Source organism: Coenobita brevimanus, chromosome 101 (assembly GCF_032717465.1).
Source record: "Coenobita brevimanus isolate Jiangsu-jjx chromosome 101, ASM3271746v2, whole genome shotgun sequence".
Classification (NCBI taxonomy): domain Eukaryota; kingdom Metazoa; phylum Arthropoda; class Malacostraca; order Decapoda; family Coenobitidae; genus Coenobita; species Coenobita brevimanus.
In genome coordinates this window covers 3,457,726-3,477,322 of record NC_137054.1, presented here as the reverse complement: position 1 = coordinate 3,477,322, position 19,597 = coordinate 3,457,726, and the positions used below count along the sequence as shown (strand labels likewise).

Genomic DNA, 19,597 nt, shown 5'->3' with positions numbered 1-19,597 from the left:
CTGTATATGTACTGTTAGGTGATTGGCTGCGTTGATGTGTTGTTGGACTTGCACACACACACACACACACACACACACACACACACACACACACACACACACACACACACACACACACACACACACACACACACACACACACACACACACACACACACACACACACACACACACACACACACACACACACACACACACACACACAAATAGTACACGCCATTATAAAAGCTTAATTCTAAAACTAAACTCCAGTTGTCGTCATTAGTTTCAACCTTTATACATTTGGTAATTTATTTTGTTTTTATTTTGCGTACAAAAATCACCCGATCACCATTAAATGAAATAAATTAATACATAAATAAATAGAGACGTATCAATTAATAAAGTCCCCAGTGTCGTACCCCAATATGAAATCTTTAGTCCATTTCGTCCAAGTCTTTCTAAATTAGACTATGTCTTTTATTCCGTACTAAGTAAAACCCTAAGTGTACCTTTACCCTTTTTTTATTTAATCTTTTGCCATTTATGCAGCATATTTGGATGATATTATTAACTTACACTTGGATTTGCCTCTTAAATTCCTTTTTCCTGTGAATGATATTCGGTCCCCTCCCTATTTCATTACTTTTCTTCTTGTCTCTTGTCACAACTTGATCACAGCTTACATTTGAAGTTCTTGAGTAATGTATGAACACCATGGATTTCTGTATAAATTGAACTGCGCATCTGATTAGGTTCACACTCTTCGTACAATACAAATCCAGCTTCATACCTACTGATCTAGCAATCTTCCAGACTCCCTGCCAGCTCAAATGAACCCAGTTGTTTGTACAAATTGAGTTACTACCATGGAAGCTATCCACATGTCTTTAAGCTAACGCCGTCTGCACCGTGTGCTCGAATCTTTTTAACTAAGCTTTCGTGCGGAATCCTATGAAAAGTTATGCTAAAGTCCAGACAAAGAATATCATTAGCTTAATCATTATCTACCGTCTCATAGTCATCCAGGAAAAATTATAATAAATTTGAGAGGCTGGATCGTCTTTACATAAATCTGTGCTGACTTTCGTTTATGAGATTAAATCTTTCTAGGTGCCCTCTAATTCTATTTGCCAACATTGACTCTAACATTTTACCAACTTTTGAGGTTAGACTGACTTATCGGACGATAATTGGACGCAACTGATTCACTACGATATTTTCTTTTCTCCTTTCACACTTTCCTATAAAATTTGCACATCATTTCCTCTATATTTGTGGTGTTCTTTCTCACTTTTTCCTGCCTGTTTCCGTTGGAGTGTTTGGTAGAAGGGAAGAGTCTTCTTCTTTGTTATCCTTGTCCTGTTCCATTGGTTCAGTCACGCTTTTATATGAACTGCCTAGCAAGGGGAAGCTAGCCTACTGCAGTTATCTTTTTTTTCTTATTTTCTTATGTTTACTTGCTTTTACATCTCGGTGCAGCGGGTTGGGGGTGGGGATGGTGGGATCGGACGGAGGGGAAGAAGAAACAGTATGATGGAGGCGATCAAATTCCCCTCCTGCCTGGTCCCAGCACCTCCATCCCCGACCCCGGTGCGTCTGGGTATAATGTTCTGGATGTATGGCTCAGCAACTTGTCCAAGCTCAGCAGAGCGAAACATTATTACTCAGCAAAGACCTCCACCTCACATATAGGGTTTTTGTTACCATTTTGTCGGCAATACTTGTCATATAATTTTCACACGAGGAGGAGAGCTGATGAGACGAAAAGCCTTCAACTCCACCCTGTTGAAAAGTTATTGTAGGGAGCTCCCCCACCCCCAAACACACATGAGAGTTGTACACTACAAATGGGACGAATAAAAGAACTTGTATAAATCCAATAGCTGTGCGAGGGTGAAGAAGGCACAGAGGCAAATGTAATCATAGTCTCATGGCAGAGCAAAACTTTCATAAAGCTGCACATGCAGTCTCATCTCTATTGCTAAACAAATTTTTACCAGTCTCCTTACTAAAACGGAATTTATGTAGTGTGAAACCATTAGTCTGAATTCTGTCCTGTATACTCACTTCCATGTACCATGATAATATTTCCCATATTTATTCCCTTCATCCACTTAAAACGCCTCAATTAAATCTTCCTTTATTCTTCGCTTTTCTAGTGAGTGCAAATTTAGTCTTTTCAGTCTGGCTTCATATAAATGGTAGCAAATATCATGTATTATTTTTGTCATTCTTCTCCTGACATTTTCTAACGGATTTATATCCATTATATAGTACGAACACCAAAAAATATGGGACGTAGTCTGTTTCCAAAATTACGTTTAATATCCTATTGCTCATACTTCGTGAAATAAATCTTACGACCCTATTTTCTTTATTTCTCGCATTAATGCACTGTTGTCTTGGTATTAGGTCTTTATTAACCATGATTCCTAGATCACCTTTGCATTCTGATTCATCAATTTCTTTCTTATCTAAGTTGTATCTAGTATCTGCGATGATCTTGCCCACGTTAAATACTTTACATTTTTCCACGTTAAGTTTCATTTGCCAATCCTTAGACCATTTGGACTATATATATCGAGGTCCTTTTGAATTTTAACACAATCGTCAGTTGAGTTAATGATACGCCGCATTCTTGTGTCATCGGCGAATTTGCTAATGCTGCTTGTTATTCCTAGGTCTAGATCATTGATAATAAATATAAAAGGACTTAGTATTGATCCCTGTGGTACACCGCTGGTTACTAATAGCCGGTCCGACTAAGTACCGTGTATTAAATCTCAGCATTTGTCCCTTCAGCCAGGATTCAATTTCTTTTAAGATACCGTCGACTATACCGTGTGCTCAATCTTCCTAAGCTTTCACGTGGACCCTTATCTGAAGATATAATACAGTTCAGATAAATAGTATCGCAGTCTTTATTGTCGACTACAGCCTCACAAACCTTCGAAAAAAATGATGACAAATTTATGAGGCAGGATCGTCCTTGCATGAACCAGTGTTGACCTTTTTTATGATAAAAATGTTAAGTGCTCTCTAGCTTTATTTGCTAAAATTGGCTTTAGCATTTTACCAGCTCTCAATGATTGACTTAATGGACGATAATTCGACACAAAAGATTTATTACCCTTTATAAAAATGGGTACTACGTTCGCTGTCTGCCACGCCTCTGGAACATCGCCTGATCTTAAAGAATTGATAAATAGCGTTGGAAGTGGCTGACATTATTATCGCCCGCCTTTAGCAAGTGAAAGCGTTGTGCGTGTGTGTGTGTGTGTGTGTGTGTGTGTGTGTGTGTGTGTGTGTGTGTGTGTGTGTGTGTGTGTGTGTGTGTGTGTGTGATCAAAATAAGCACTTTGTATCCAGTTTCAACTAACTTTTTGGTGCAAGGAAGGATAACCCACGAAGAAATCATTTTTTTAGGGCAATAACTCAAACACCAAGGTCACAGGACTAGATCAAATGTACATCTAGCAACATCAACTACTACAATATTCATGCAATTTAGATCAGACTTGTGGAAAGAACTGAGAGTAACACAAGAATAAAGTGATTCAATATCGATAACACTCAGAGGTCAAAAGTGCACCGTGTGTTCGATTCTTGGCAAAATCACAATGTTTTTTAATCAGATTTTAAGTAGACTTCATGTAGTGGTTGGGAGTCACCCAAGGAATAACCCTATTATTTTTTAAATAAAAAGTTAAGGCCACAGGTCAATGTCACCTTAATCCGTTTTTGTCATATTTAGGCCAAACTTTGCGGAAAAATTGTAGATAAAACAAGAATAACAAAGTAGATTTTGAGAATAGTCACTCAAAGATCAGATTAAGATAAACTCTAACTACTTAGACCTGATCTGGACCAAATCTGATGGAACGATGAAGAGTCAGGCTGCAACAAAGATATCCAGTTTAGAGTCTCAGGTCAAGGTCACAGTGCAAGATCAAGTTTCATCCGTTGCTGTATGTGTGAACAGAATAACTAAAACAGGTTTGATCTGATTTGGATCAAACTGGATGGATGAGTTGAAGATAATTCAAGAGACTCTCCTTGCTATTTTAGAACAATAGGTCAAAGGTGAAGGTTACATGGCAAGGTCAACTTAAACAGTATTTATCCGATGTACACATAACTTTGTGGAATGGCTCATATTAATAGAGATAGGGATTCGATTTTGACGACAATCATTCAAATGTTAAAGTTGCAGGGAGCATGGTCACCGGATAAAGCCAACTTGTGGAGCTTTAATCTTATTTGAACTAATTGTTTGTCAATATTGAAGTAACATATATTTTGAGAGTAATTTGTCTAAGGCCAAGGTCACGGGGGAAAATCAAATATTCGGCCCTCGTACCAGTTGGTGGGTGAGGGTGTTAGTCTCTCTCTGAGTGCTCTTTGCTGTTAAAAATCGACATCACTGATGAATACATGAATGTAAATCTAAGCAGTGTGCAGTATTAACATAAAATGTCTTATAAAATTACCCTGACTTATGTATTATATTATATTTTATTTTTTTCCGTCTTAGCATTCCTATTGCCCTGTCCACAGTTTCACCATGACCTTTTGCCGTAAGTCATTTGTAGGCACAGAGGCGATGTAAAATTTTCAGTGTTTGGAGTAGCGGCTGCATACGGTATAACGACGGAAATGTGCCGAGGGGAAAGTATATTCAGCTTTTTTGCAGACGTTTCTTGGAACTGCTGAGATACGGAAGGCTAGTGGTCGGCCTTCTTCTTCTTTTTTTTTTTTTTTTTTGCGAACCTCCTTGAAGGTTATCTACGTAACGATTTTCTTGGTACATACACGTACAATGTCTTTTTTTTTTTTTTTTTTTTTTTTTGAGGGGGGGCTCCTTGAAGGTCGTTTATTTATTTACTGTTTTTATGTATATTCAAGAACAATGTCGTTAGTGTCATCCATCATCCAGTCTTCATTTGACCCATCAGAGACGTCTGAATTTAGGACTAAAGTCTTCAGCCTTGGCATTTGCGGCCTGACCCGCTCCTGAGTGGCCTTTCGTGAGCAGTAGGCTCCACCCAGCCCTCTGACGGAAACCATTACATATTCTACCAAGCGTCTTTTGGTTGTACTTTTTACCACTCAACGTAATACTGTAGATAGTTTCCTGGACCACTGGAAACCATTTGGCATGTCGTACAATAATTTAATACATGTACTTAAACAACTGAAATAAGTTTTGAACACTTGTTTGTAGCAATGAGGAAACATATTATAGACAATGGTTTAGCTGAAGTTGAAAACTTGACAGCTTTCTATGAACTCCTATTTTGTAGCACTTTTCATGAACATATGCACAAAATATTAGTTGCAGAGCAATCCCTAGACACAGAGTGGACCAGCATGGTGACACGTGTCTGGAGCCTTGGTTTCCATGTCGTACCATCCTTAGGTCTACCTCAACATATTTATTACCTCTGTCAAGGACGTTATGTTTTTGCCCGCGTTAGTCTGTTGCTTGCCGGAATCGAAAGATCGGCAAGCATGTTGCTCAGTTCCGTACGTTTGTCTGTTTGTCTGTCTGTCAGTCTGTTCTCTACAGGTCACAATTTGCGCCATTCGTTCTGAAAACAAAACAAAAAAATCGGAAGGGAGATATCCATAAACTCTGGAAGCCTCTTACTTTTCATCAATATCGGTCAAAGGCCCTGGGCTGGGTGGGGAGTTGAAACCTCTCAGTTGCTGTAGGTCCGAAAATCGTCGGGACCCAGTGGCCGGTCTCGGCATTGGCACCATTTTTTCAGATTTCGAACATCAATTTTTTTTTTCTTACCAAATTGAATAGAGACGTCTGGTGCACCTGGCAATGCGTTTTTAGCTTCCTATACCCATCCTGTGCATCGCAATGAAGTGCAAAAAATTTCACCAGATGGCTGCCTCCACGCCGGTGAAAACTAAGCAGACACAATCGGATCCATCCGGCAAGCGCTCTACTTATGGCAGTTTCATTTGTCTGTTAGCAGGATTACTGAAAAAGTTATGAGCAGATTTTATCTTTTTTTTTTTTTTTTTTCTGAGGGGTAGGGTATGGCCCAAAGAACACTTCAATAGTTTCTGGTGGTAATCCTGATCATTATCCAGATCCAGGTTTTTTTTTTTCACACGATATCTCCAAAAGTTCTTAATGAATTTCAATGAAATTTAGTGGAAGGGTGGGTCATGGGCCAGGAAAGAATTGATTAAACATTTGGGCTGATCCTGCAATGGCATTGGCGGAGGTATGAGCTCTCTGAGTGCTTTCTTGTTTATTTATTTATACATTTACTTATTTGCTTAGGAATTTTGCAAAGCTGGATGGTATCATTTTTGGCAACGCGGCTTATACCGTTGTGGTAGACTTAGTCTCTCTCTCTCTCTCTCTCTCTCTCTCTCTCTCTGCTCTTTGTGTGTGTGTGTGTGTGTGTGTGTGTGTGTGTGTGTGTGTGTGTGTGTGTGTGTGTGTGTGTGTGTGTGTGCGTGTGCGCGCGCGAGCGCGCGCGAGCGCGAGTGTGCTTTAACTCCTCCTAGGCTATTTGATGGATTTGAATGAACTTCCCAGGTGAGTTTGGCCAGTTAATGGGAAGGTTTTCCACCATATACAAATTTGCAACCAGGTATTTTAGGGTGTTAACCCCCTTACCAAATAAAAAGATATTAGAAACAGCGAAAGGAGGGCAGTTATGGCTTTGATATCCGAGTATATGCTGTACAATAGAGTCTCATCCGTAGTACGATATTTGGGGAGCGTGATCCCCTTAATAATTCTGGGGGGTCAGCCCCGTTTCCCAAAATAAAAACTATCATAAATAGGGTAAAGTAAGCCCATAGATTTTAACGAAATTTTTCAGGTCAGTTTGTACGGTTCTTTGATAATGTCTTCCTCAGGTTTTAGCCAAATGTTGTCAGACTGGAGGATCTGTTTGACTCATAACCAAGAAGATTAATTCCTACTTTATAACCAAGGATCATCGATATTCATGCAGCCAAGGACTAGCATTCAAGTTGTGGGAGTGTCCTAACCCTTCAGGCAAAAGTGAACAACTGAAATGGGTGTAATATGCCTAACTTACGGCAGACTGTGGGTGAAGGTAGATATGAAAATTGTGTGTGTGGTGATCAGAATGAAAGGTTATCATCGTGAGTGTAATTTAAGTGATTAATATGTGAATGACGATTATATTCAGCGATTGTGTTCAGCTCTGCTGCTAATGGCGTCGAGATAAAGTAGTTTACTTCCTCTAGTTCGAAAAATATTTCATATGATGGTTGTTTAATTAAAATGGAAAATAGGTAATCGAACTGAAAGGATTATGGAAGGGTAGAGGATGTGCTGATCGAGTACAGGGTTTGTTTTAAATTCTAATAGAAAAGATTATCGAAGATGATAGGGGGATGATTCTTAAAAAAAAAAAATCATTTGAAGACAGTAGGATAAGGGAGCTTGCCAAGGGCTGTTGTTGTTGTTGCTGAAGTTGTTGTTCCTATAGTTGTCGTTGCTGTAATTTTTGTTATTATTGTTGTTATTCCATTCTCATCTGAAGTGTGAATCCGGTGACCTGCAGGCTGAATTTGCCCTTCTGAAATCCACCATCCTCTTTACCTGGGATAGGGAAGTATCTGAGTATCATTTTTATAACCAGGCAACCGAGCCACACGCTACTGAGACCATGCATACTGGGTGGTATGCAAGTGAAAGCCATCCAGAGTGTATAGGATGGAGAACAAGCTGTTGTAAGAGTGGACGGTGTGATGAATGTGAAGCTTAAGGCCATATTCAGGGTGCCATTGTAGACTGCTTTGAAACCCCTGTGTCGCATATTACATAGTTTATCTTGTACGTTCATGAGGCAAACTGAATCAATACTGGATATATATATATATATATATATATATATATATATATATATATATATATATATATATATATATATATATATATATATATATATATATATATATATATATATATATATATATATATATATATATATATATATATATATATATATATATATATATATATATATATATATATATATATATATATATATATATATATATATAATATATATATATATATATATATATATATATAATATATATATATATATATATATATATATATATATATATATATATATATATATATATATATATATATATATATATATATATAATATATATATATATATATATATATATATATATATATATATATATATATATATATATATATATATATATATATATATATATATATATATATATATATTCACTGCAAGTAACATAAAAGAGAATATCCACATATCATACACATAACAAATAGCTAAAAAAAATACGGCTAAGTCTCATATGCCTAGTAAAATAATGGCCTTCAGCTTGAATATTCCCTTAGATATAGCAGTGTCATGGCACCGTGGTTTTCATATCCCTCACTGAATCAATTTGGCTATCCATTCATCCATCATCAAGATCTCTTTTATGCCATCAGGAGCGTAGGGGCCTGGGGCTAGGCTATTTCAGTTCTGATATTTAAGACATGGGTGACCGGACTCACTCTTCCCAAAGTGGCATATGTTAGCAATACATCCCTACTGTCCCTCAGATGTAAACCCTTACAGACTGCGTTCAGTCGAAGCTCCTTAACCCACCTGGCCACCAGACGTTATTTGGCTCCTGCTATGGGTTACTTAACCTTTAAAATCCGATGACATGTTTTCATTTATATGTACTGTTGCCTGGCGACTTTATTTTCCTGAGGGGAGAGTTTTCCATCCGGTGAGAGTAGATACAGCTTCATAACCCTTTCACTACGACAGATGCTTCCTGAGTTGAGTACAGTAAAATGGTCTAGAGATGGCAAGAATTATATAAAAACACGTCAACGAAGTGCAGGATTTAACCCGGTGGAGCACTTTACTGTGAATGGTTCCGCCTACCGCATGAAGCCGAGATTTTCGAAGCTCTGAATCCCTCGCTAATCGATGTGTGGCTCATTTCGCTTTGTAGTTTGATGATAATGTTTCCTGTTATTGATTTTTTTGTCTGCTCCTAGATCCTGCCCAACCTTATTTTGGTGGTCGTGGTGGGGAAAAAGTTTTAACATGACGCTGGTGATTATACTTCCAGAAAAAAATTAACCAGGTTCAGAGAAGGGGATGGGGAGAGGTTGCTCAACAAGTGAGACTAAGTGAATTATAATCGATGATTTGGTGAGCCAGTGGGTGAATAGGGGTGCTGATGGTGACGTGTGTGTGTGTGTGTGTGTGTGTGTGTGTGTGTGTGTGTGTGTGTGTGTGTGTGTGTGTGTGTGTGTGTGTGTGTGTGTGTGTGTGTGTGTGTGTGAGCGTGTGTGTGGGGGGGCACCTAATGAGTTGCTGTGGTTGGACGGGGCAATTGTTTGGGCAAGGTTACCGAGAGAAAAAAAAAAAAATGAGCAGGACGTGTAGGTAACGACAGGACGGAAGATATATAGCCTTAAACACCGGACAAAGAAGACCATTAGACAGCAAAAACGTAGACATAAGTAGCAATGGACAAACAAGGCCTACATCAACATTCTGAGCAGACAGGCAGACAGATACATACATACATACATACATACACATATACATACGGATATACATAGACAAACAGACAGATGGATAGATAAAGTGACTGATTAATTAATTGAATTATTGATTGAATGAGCGAGTGAGTGAGTGACAGTTTGTCAGATTGGTTGATCGATACAAATATGCAGATAATGTACGTATATGTACGTTCATCCGAGTTTGTCCGTCTCCTTTCCCCTTGTTTGCCCGCCTTCCTGATATACGTAAGTAGAAGAAACAGACAGAAAGAGAAGAAAAGGGGAAAGATACGTAGGAGAAGCGAGGTGAAGGGAATGTAAGGTAGGAGAAGGGAGAAAACTGCAAAGGGAAGAAAGAGAGGTATAGAGGAGATCCAGACGAATATATTTGGGAATGGAGAAGAAGGAGAAGATAGAGAAGATATATTACCCGTAAAATTTCTCACAAAGGTCAGCGACGTTCACCCTTGCTTAATGGCTGGGCTTGGTGGTCTAATCCCTGGGCCCTACGCTACTATTGAGGTAATTATGACGGACGATGGGTGGCCGAATGGATGAGTGGAAGTTTTTGGTGTATACAATAGTTTAAGCAATATGTGCCAGCATATTTAAGATTCTGTGTTAACTCGTGTTTGTTTGCGCGTCAGTTGTGTGATATGACGATGTTGTGTCATGGTAGGAGTATCAGAGATAGATGCAGAAGAGTTGTGCATTAAACGATGTGTGTGTGTGTATACTGTATATATCTATCTCTCTCTCTCTCTCTCTCTCTCTCTCTCTCTCTCTCTCTCTATATATATATATATATATATATATCTATATCTATATATATATATATATATATATATATATATATATATATATATATATATGTAAGAAGGTCTGAAACAAATCCGAAGTACAATGGCACTGCGAAAGCAACAAATTATATTTATCACTGAATGACAAAAACGGTTGTCATTAAATGCAGAGATAAAATATTGAAGAGAGTTGAAGAATTTTGCAAAGAACTGTTTCCATCAAAGGCAGTAGTACCAATGACTAACTTTTCAGCTGACATAAGTGAAATACCTGAGATAACACCAGACGGTAATACCTGAGGTAACTTAGACTGTGACAGAGACATTATGAAAAATAGCTTGCCAATATGTATGAAACGAAAAGTATATAACGAATGTGTAATTCCAGCTGTGACGCATGGTTGTGAAACCTGGAAACTAATGAAATCGATGGAAAATTAACTAATCCTTTCCCAGAGAGCAGTGCAAAGGTCAGTATGGGGAATAGGCTTAAGACACGGAAAAAGTTCAACTTGGCTGAGAGAGCAGACTGAAGTCAAAGACATTATAGAAGTTGTAAAAGAACAGAAATGGAGATGATGAGCAGGCCATATAGCAAGAATAAGGGATAACCGATATAGCATGAGACTGACTGACAGGAAACCAAGAGATTTTAAGCGTTGCAGAAAAAGGCCAGACAGGAGATGAGGAGATGAGATATAGAAATTGACAGGGAAAACGTGACAAAAATTGGCTCAGTCGAGGAATTCGTGTGTGTGTGTGTGTGTGTGTGTGTGTGTGTGTGTGTGTGTGTGTGTGTGTGTGTGTGTGTGTGTGTGTGTGTGTGTGTGTGTGTGTGTGTGTGTGTGTGTGTGTGTGTGTGTGTGTGTGTGTGTGTGTGTGTGTGTGTGTGTGTGTGTGTGTGTGTGTGTGTGTGTGTGTGTGTGTGTGTGTGTGTGTGTGTGTGTGTGTGTGTGTGTGTGTGTGTGTGTGTGTGTGTGTGTGTGTGTGTGTGTGTGTGTGTGTGTGTGTGTGTGTGTGTGTGTGTGTGTGTGTGTGTGTGTGTGTGTGTGTGTGTGTGTGTGTGTGTGTGTGTGTGTGTGTGTGTGTGTGTGTGTGTGTGTGTGTGTGTGTGTGTGTGTGTGTGTGTGTGTGTGTGTGTGTGTGTGTGTGTGTGTGTGTGTGTGTGTGTGTGTGTGTGTGTGTGTGTGTGTGTGTGTGTGTGTGTGTGTGTGTGTGTGTGTGTGTGTGTGTGTGTGTGTGTGTGTGTGTGTGTGTGTGTGTGTGTGTGTGTGTGTGTGTGTGTGTGTGTGTGTGTGTGTGTGTGTGTGTGTGTGTGTGTGTGTGTGTGTGTGTGTGTGTGTGTGTGTGTGTGTGTGTGTGTGTGTGTGTGTGTGTGTGTGTGTGTGTGTGTGTGTGTGTGTGTGTGTGTGTGTGTGTGTGTGTGTGTGTGTGTGTGTGTGTGTGTGTGTGTGTGTGTGTGTGTGTGTGTGTGTGTGTGTGTGTGTGTGTGTGTGTGTGTGTGTGTGTGTGTGTGTGTGTGTGTGTGTGTGTGTGTGTGTGTGTGTGTGTGTGACAGGAGGAGGGCGGGGTTGGAAAGGCGTTCGAGAGTGAAAGGAGAAAAACAGGGCACAGTTAGGTACGGCAACAGTAATAATGGCACACCCTATTCCTCTACTCCATTAACATAAGAATAAAACAGGAGAATCGAGTCCCTATTTAACTCGGTCGGCAACAGTTTACTTACAATCCTAGCAGTGTATTTTTACGGTAGTCCGCAAGGCCAAGTAGGACACAAATATCTAGCTGCCCGCATACTTTGGGACTAACCCTCTCTACCATAATTCGTAAATTTCTCTGTATTCGCTGACCTCTTGCTGAGTTTTACGGTCGTCAACATAATCAAGTAGGATATAAAATTTCTATCTGACTCATACGTTGGGATTAGCCCTCTCAGCCATACAATGTAAATTTAGGTTTATTTTTTACCTCCATACGGTTTTTCTCAGCTCAGGAATAATCTCTCGCTTATAGAGAGTCAGAGATGAGAATATCTAACCCTTGAGTTTCCGAAGCAGTGGAAATGAGTTATTTAAGAGGAGCCTGTGGAGTCACGTGGAGAGACAGGCTGACGAATGAGGATATAAAGGAGCGTTGTGGTGTGGATGTGGATGTGATAGGAAGCGTTATGAGGAACACACTGAGGTGGTTTGGCCATGTAGAGAGGATGGAGGGTGAAAGACTGACGAAGAGAGTGTATGTGAGTGAGGTGGAGGGGGGAAGAGGGAGGGGGAGGCCGAGGATGAGATGGAGGGATGGGGTGGAGAGGTATATGAGAGAGGGGTGTGTGAGTTGGGAGCAGGGCAGTGAAATGGCGGGGGACAGGGCGACTTGGAGGCGATTTGTTTGTGGCCACCCCAAACGGGATTGAGGAGTCTGGCAATAGATAGATAGATAGATAGAGTTTCCGAAGGATCCGCTAAGAATAACATTATCACTTGGCCATAGAAAAAATGGATTTGAAAGACATTTTCTGATCAAAGGAATTAAGAAGGATAAATGGCAAGAAAAATAGGACAGAATAATGAGGATGGAGCTCTCAATGAAGAAAAAAAAAGTGCAGGGTTGGATAAGAAAGGGTAGAAGGGAAAACTTAAAAGAGATTAAATTCTTTATCTTATTAGCATTTCGGACTACAACAAGCCTATCCTTAGATAAACTGTAAAAAAAAATGAGTCAGCTAGATTTTACAGCCATTACATGGGTCACACGAGCCTTCTGGGACCCTTGTGTCTGCAGTTGATTGACTGCCCTCTTATGACGCTGACCTGACCTGATGGTCATACCGTGACCTGACCACAATCCTCCCCATACCTAATTGTTCCAACCCTCCCTTTCCATTTTATGAATTTAAAATACATCTACCACAGTGATTCACCAGCACATAAAACCATTTCTGTTGTTAATACAACTATGTGCGGACTCAAAAGCTTTTCTCATCATATTGTATAACCCTTTCTTTAAAATCGTAGACTACTGTGGTTTTGGTAAATGCTGGCGTTGGTTTATTTTCAAGACAAGGGAATTTAAAATGTTGTGCCTACGCACATCTGTTTATGCTCTCTCTTTTCTTAAGACGTTAGAGAAATAAAGAAATAAAGCTCTTTCCTCTTTTTCACTCTCATCCTTCCTGATCAAACTGTCAAAATGAATAAATCATAGATGTGGAATTATTGTGTGTGTGTGTGTGTGTGTGTGTGTGTGTGTGTGTGTGCGTTGGCCTGTCTATATTGTTCGTTACTGACTGCACTCTGCAATGTGGGATACAGACTGATGGGACCTAATAACTACATGTGTACAATAACAGTCCATAAAAAAATATAGGGACTTTATTTCCCTTTTGCCATTCAGTTCAGAGACATCTATATGTACTATATTCTTGTGTCTCTAAGGTGATTCTGTTCAACTTGTGTCAGGCCTATCGCACTAAAAGGGTCAGTGCAGGCTGTAGGCTATCTGACGCCATAGCCCTATCTCTAGATCACGCTATAAAATCCAAATGAAATCGCTCCTTTTATGTTCCTTCTCTCTCTCTCTCTCTCTCTCTCTCTCTCTCTCTCTCTCTCTCTCTCTCTCTCTCTCTCTCTCTCTCTCTGTGTGTGTGTGTGTGTGTGTGTGTGTGTGTGTGTGTGTGTGTGTGTGTGTGTGTGTGTGTGTGTGTGTGTGTGTGTGTGTGTGTGTGTGCTTGTGTTTGTTTTCGTGCGAGGCTGGAGAAGCGGGGAGGAAAGTGCCTTGGTTTTGGATGACAAGGAAGATCCATGCTACGTTTCAGCACACATTCAGTAGCGAGGAACAGCACCTCTGTTGTGGGCTAAAGAACAGAAAATAAAGGAGCTACTTTCCCTCTGCAATCTCAGTTTTATTACCAAGAATCGAAGCCTATTTTTCTTAACAATGCTTTTTATCTTTCTTAATCTGAATAAAATCGCCCGAATATAGCAAGAATAGAATTAACCCTACTCAACCCTATGATGTATTTTTTTTTTTATTCATGCTTTCCCCAGACCCTTTCATTTAGCTTAGGAAATATCTCTTGTATTGCAGGGGTTGGTGAATGTCGTCTCTCGCCCCTTCTGTTCGAAAGACAACTATGAAGTGAATAGATTCGTGTATTCATGTTAGTAGAACAAAAATTACGTCACCGGTTTCAAGAAGTTAAAGATGTGTCACCAAACTCAAGGGTTTAATGAAACGTCATGGGACTTAAGTGGTCAATTTATGCATGAACAGGGTGGCGGGGGATAAGCAGGTGCAAGTTGAGATGATCATTAACCTCTGAATACACAAGACCTGAGCGAAGGTGAAGGTTGTTGGCCTAAAGGTAACAGGTTCTTCCCCTTTCCTTTCCCATTCCCCTTCTTCACTCTGTCTCTCTCATTTCCAATACCTCCCCTCTGACTTTCTCCTTTCATGCCTTCCCTATCCCTTCACCACTCCCATCCCGTCTTTCCATTACACTTCCTCTCCTTCACTTCCTCCTCCACCTCCTCCTCCTCTTTCTCCTCGATCATCTAGCTAGTTGCCCACACAATCCATCACCACCGACACAGTTATTCTTCACTTAACCTACCTAACCCACCAATTATATAGCCAAATCCTTACCAACTACTGAGCACCTTCTCCATCACCCCTATCTTCCGGCTTGTCATTACGTTATTTTTCTTTCTGGAAACCTTGACAAATGATGATTGATTTTACTCGAATGGCTCGCCTATATCGCTGGTGGTCTGGCAATCGAAGACTAACTCCTGGGGCCACCACGTTCTTGTGTTATGTCCAGGCTTGTTACTCCTGAAGGCTAATATTGTTTTTTTTTCTTTTATAATGCCTCTGATGGAAAAACTGTAAAATATCTTTAAGTATTCTCGACAGTGACTTAGTTTGGACTCTGTCTCAAACAGACTAATAGGAACCAGATGTTGCATTGCTCCAATCTTACTCAGTATAATGATGTCACTAAGTATTTAATAAAATGCATGTAAAGTTACCCAAAACGATTAACTAAACATAATGACATTCTCGAGGAAAAGGGAAGTAAGAAGTTCCCAAATGTTCTCCTCTCTGTTTGTCTATCTGTCTATTTAACTATCTATCCATCTACCCATTTCCCTGGCTCTCACTCTTACTGTCCCTTTTGCTCTTGCTCTAGCTCTTTTTCTGGCTCTTCTTCTAACCCACTCAAGGTCTCTCTCTCTCTCTCTCTCTCTCTCTCTCTCTCTCTCTCTCTCTCTCAGTCATTGGTCAAGACCAAAGAACAACGTCAAAGTTCGACCTGTGTGTGTTGTGATCTGCTACTATTTACTTAACGTCTGTCAACATTTACTGTGCTTGCCTGCACTAGATTTTAGTTTGTGTCAGATGTTGCTCAGATCCAGGTTTGATGGTCAAGTGCATTTCCTGAATAATCTAGAATAAATTGTAGGTTTACTGAAAATAGTTCAGATCATTCTCAAGTTAGCTTGACTTTTACCATGTCTTTTTTTTTTAAATAAACTAAGGTATGATTGGAGCAAGCACAAAATATCCCAGTGACAAGATCACAAATCAAGAAACCCGGTAATCTCTCATTTGTTTAACCTTCTCTGAGTTTGATGATTCTGAAGCACACGAAAAGACAAGCGCCGAAAACGGTAGTGAAAGTCAGTGTCAAAAACTTAGATTTTTGAGAAAGATGTTCATAGAAGGTATTGTGCTTTAGAAATAAGGTAGTTAAGAAATGCAGAGCTGGGAAGTAGATACGCAGTACAAATGTATTTGTAGACGGAAGAAGTTTGTTATGCATAAACTTCTTTCTTCATGGAAGCGACTTTAGAAGAAGTAGGAGGATACTGTAAAGCCTGCTACTGTTACTGTTAAAATAGTAGGCATTAGGTCAGAAACAATAGGAACTTGGAGGAGGAGAGGTGGCATTCTACAATGAAGAAGTTATTGAAATGCCATAAATGCTGCAGGGCTTTATAGAAAGGAAGCCGAGGAATGACAAGGTTTTGCCTAGACTTTGACGAAGGTACCACTGATGTGGGCGTATCTATTTCCCTGGTGACTCCGAAATTGCCATTGTTTCAAAGGTATAAGGTACGTGCAATCATTAACATGGGTCTAGTTAAGTGCATATCATCATCGTCATAAGCAGCAGCAGCAGCAGAAGCTTGACACCAGTGCACAACGAAGACCTTCCCCAACTTTCACCACTCTGCTTACTAACTGTTAACCTGGTCCATCAAGTCTCAGAAAATCTGTAAATTTCAGCTGTTCGTCAAGTCTGACTGCTATGTCCTCCCACACTGTCCCTGGGTTGCTGCTAGTTTTCCCTCCTTGCGTTCTACGAAAAGTATAATATTTGTACTGAGCAGATTATATTCTTTTTTTTTACGTCTGTTCCCTTGTCCAGGACATAATTTTTTTTTTCCTACGCAGTGGAGATTATAATCTTTTACATTTTATTTTTCCAGCACTTAAAAGCTTATTTTCTAAGGACCCTTTAAATTTCAGGGTTCCGAACCATTTAGTTAGAGCAGGGGGACCACAGTAATTTTACTGTCATTTAACTTTATCAGATTTCTGTCCATCGTGATGCTACTTTATTTATTTAGAGGCCTCAGTACCAGTCCTTTTTTTGCTTTGATTTCATTGTCATGAACTGGTACTGTTTGAAGTGTCACAGTAAGTATACATCCAGTATATTCTTCAACATATTTTGAATCTTTATTTCCTATTTGTAGTACGAGGAGATTAATATATCCATTAAACATAACTCTTGTTTAAGTAATATTAATATTCAAGCCTGCTTTTAGTCTCTATTTTCAACTCATTTACCATTTTTTTGTGTCTTACGATTAACCGAAAAGAATAATGCCGTCGGTACAAAAATTATTCTGTGTTCACCGAGAGTGAACTCCCTTGTCACCATAATCTACATTCAACTCCGTTTACTTTTAGTGCTCTTTGTTATTCAGTCTCAGCTTACGCTTGCACATGCCTACTGTATTAATGCTACAAATGATTTTCACAGACTTTTTTGCTAATACTTAAAAGCAAATATATGATTAATACACCGTCTACCCTTCCTTAAGCCAACATCTTTATTCCACACTAGTTTTTCAGTCTCCCTTTATTCTTAGTCATCACTGAGCCTGAACTATTCCTATTATGCGTACACGGCAAATCCCTCTGTGCTTTTCATAATCTTTCTTCTCATCTTTTCCCTGAACAAAAAATTAGATTTGCCTTCCGGGATACAGGCCAACATAACGACAGTGACAGCAAAGCCACGAAAAGTCTATTAGAGAGAGGGGAGGGGGGAGGGACGGAGTGAGCGAAAGAGAGAGCTCATGCGAAGGCCAACTACTAGGCTGACTCCTCAGTTCCAAATAAAAAACTACGCCTAACTGTCCCTTGATTTTTCTTAGTAGTCAGATAATCGTACCCATAAGTCTGTCTTAATAAATGTTATTAATCTTGCATATGCATGACAGAAAGATCAAGGAGAATTGGCAAACGAGACAAAGTGAATATATCTAAATAGCAACCCTGAACAAGTGACATTTCATTATATCTATCATTGCAGGATCTTTCGGTGCAGATTGATAGGATAACACTAAAATAACACACACACACACACACACACACACACACACACACACAGACGTGTCATGTCAGTCTCCCTCTTCCTTTCTGCCATGAGGCAAAACCAACAAACCATCTTCTAGCATCTCTCCTTAAATTAGTACATAATCGCCAACCAGCAGTTTTTTTTTCTTTTTCCCGCCAGTTTTGAAGAAGTTTAGCTCAGTTACCCAATTACTTATTTACATCCTACGAGCACCGTATTCACTTCACCGATACAGTGTATAGCATTGCAAAAAGTATGCAAAGCATTATATTGCCTTTTTACATCCACATTCCCTTCCCTATTACATGACATTGTTCTCAAAATACCTGCCACTTTCTTCCTTCCTTAAACCCCTCTAGACCAGTTAATCCTCGATACTATCAACTATGTTCACAACATTGTCTAAATACATAAAGAGCATTACTTTAAGTCCCCTAACAAAGATAACGCACCGCAGTTTTTCTTTGCACCTTTTTTTTTTTTTTTTTCTGTGACCGACTCTGGGCATAGGCATCACAGCCTGCTTTCAAGGCCCAGTAGTCCTCCTACATACGGTACACCTCTACATGTCACCACTTCGGCGCTAACACCCCACAGTCCATAGTGAATACATGCTAGGGCTGTCTCATACGAGACTGGTGTATTGGTATTAGTGTGGGTATTTTTACGACATGTCGGCGGTTCTTCTAGTAGATCAGTAAAGTCTGATATTTACGAAACTCAAATCCTTAAACTGTTCCCTGCCCCAGCGGGATTTCTTCGGACATTATCGCCTAATCATTCCTTACATTTACTAATAAAGTTTATCTTTCACGCACATTACTTAATTCTTAAAACAGACAAATTTATTCCTTTGTTGTAAGTCAGTATTGCTGTATCCGAAAATCGCGGGGCAGATTATTTCATTTCACTGTCTCCATGCTTCCCAGTCACTCTCTGGGTTAGCCTTCGACTTAGCTCAGTTCACCTTCCATACAAACATTGATGAACTAAAAGTACAAAGCACACCTCCATAGAAATGCAAGTTAATCCTCCCAATATATATACTGCCGACTTCCAGCTGAATTTCTTCCATCATGCATACCTTGGAGAGATATAAAATACAGTCTTTTCACTAGGTTTACTTTCAGTGCGATTGTCGTTCATTCTCATCATACTCTTGTACAATATTACTTATACTACAAGCAACTTTCACAAACTTTTCTGCCCAACATTTGAGAGCAGCCATGTGATCAATACATCCTCTACCCTCCCTCAGTTCACCATCTTCATAACACACGCCCTTCAATATCTGCCTTATCGTTTCGTCATCTAATCCATTCCTATTCCATTCACCAAGAAGACCACCTGCATCCCATGTATTTTTTCCATTCTCTCTTCTCGTCATTCTCCTTAAACACTGAGGTAAATTTGTATTCTTATCGTACATCCTCTCAGTACAGCAGGAAGGCCACGAAGGTATATTATCAATAATATATATATATATATATATATATATATATATATATATATATATATATATATATATATATATATATATATATATATGTATGTATATATAAACTCAGTGATATGGTCGACCAGTAA

The 19,597-nt window shown here is 39.4% G+C and overlaps 1 protein-coding gene across 1 annotated transcript in view; it reads right to left on the bottom strand.

The window, feature by feature from the left end:
- The window catches only part of LOC145414889 (protein white-like), a 73,942-nt gene extending 60,760 nt beyond the window's left edge, over positions 1-13,182 (bottom strand). Inside the window, exon 1 of the mRNA XM_080284306.1 lies at positions 13,099-13,182. Within this exon, the coding sequence (XP_080140432.1) occupies positions 13,099-13,182 (84 nt within the window). The remainder of the gene's footprint in view (positions 1-13,098) is intronic.
- Positions 13,183-19,597: the final 6,415 nt, after the last annotated feature.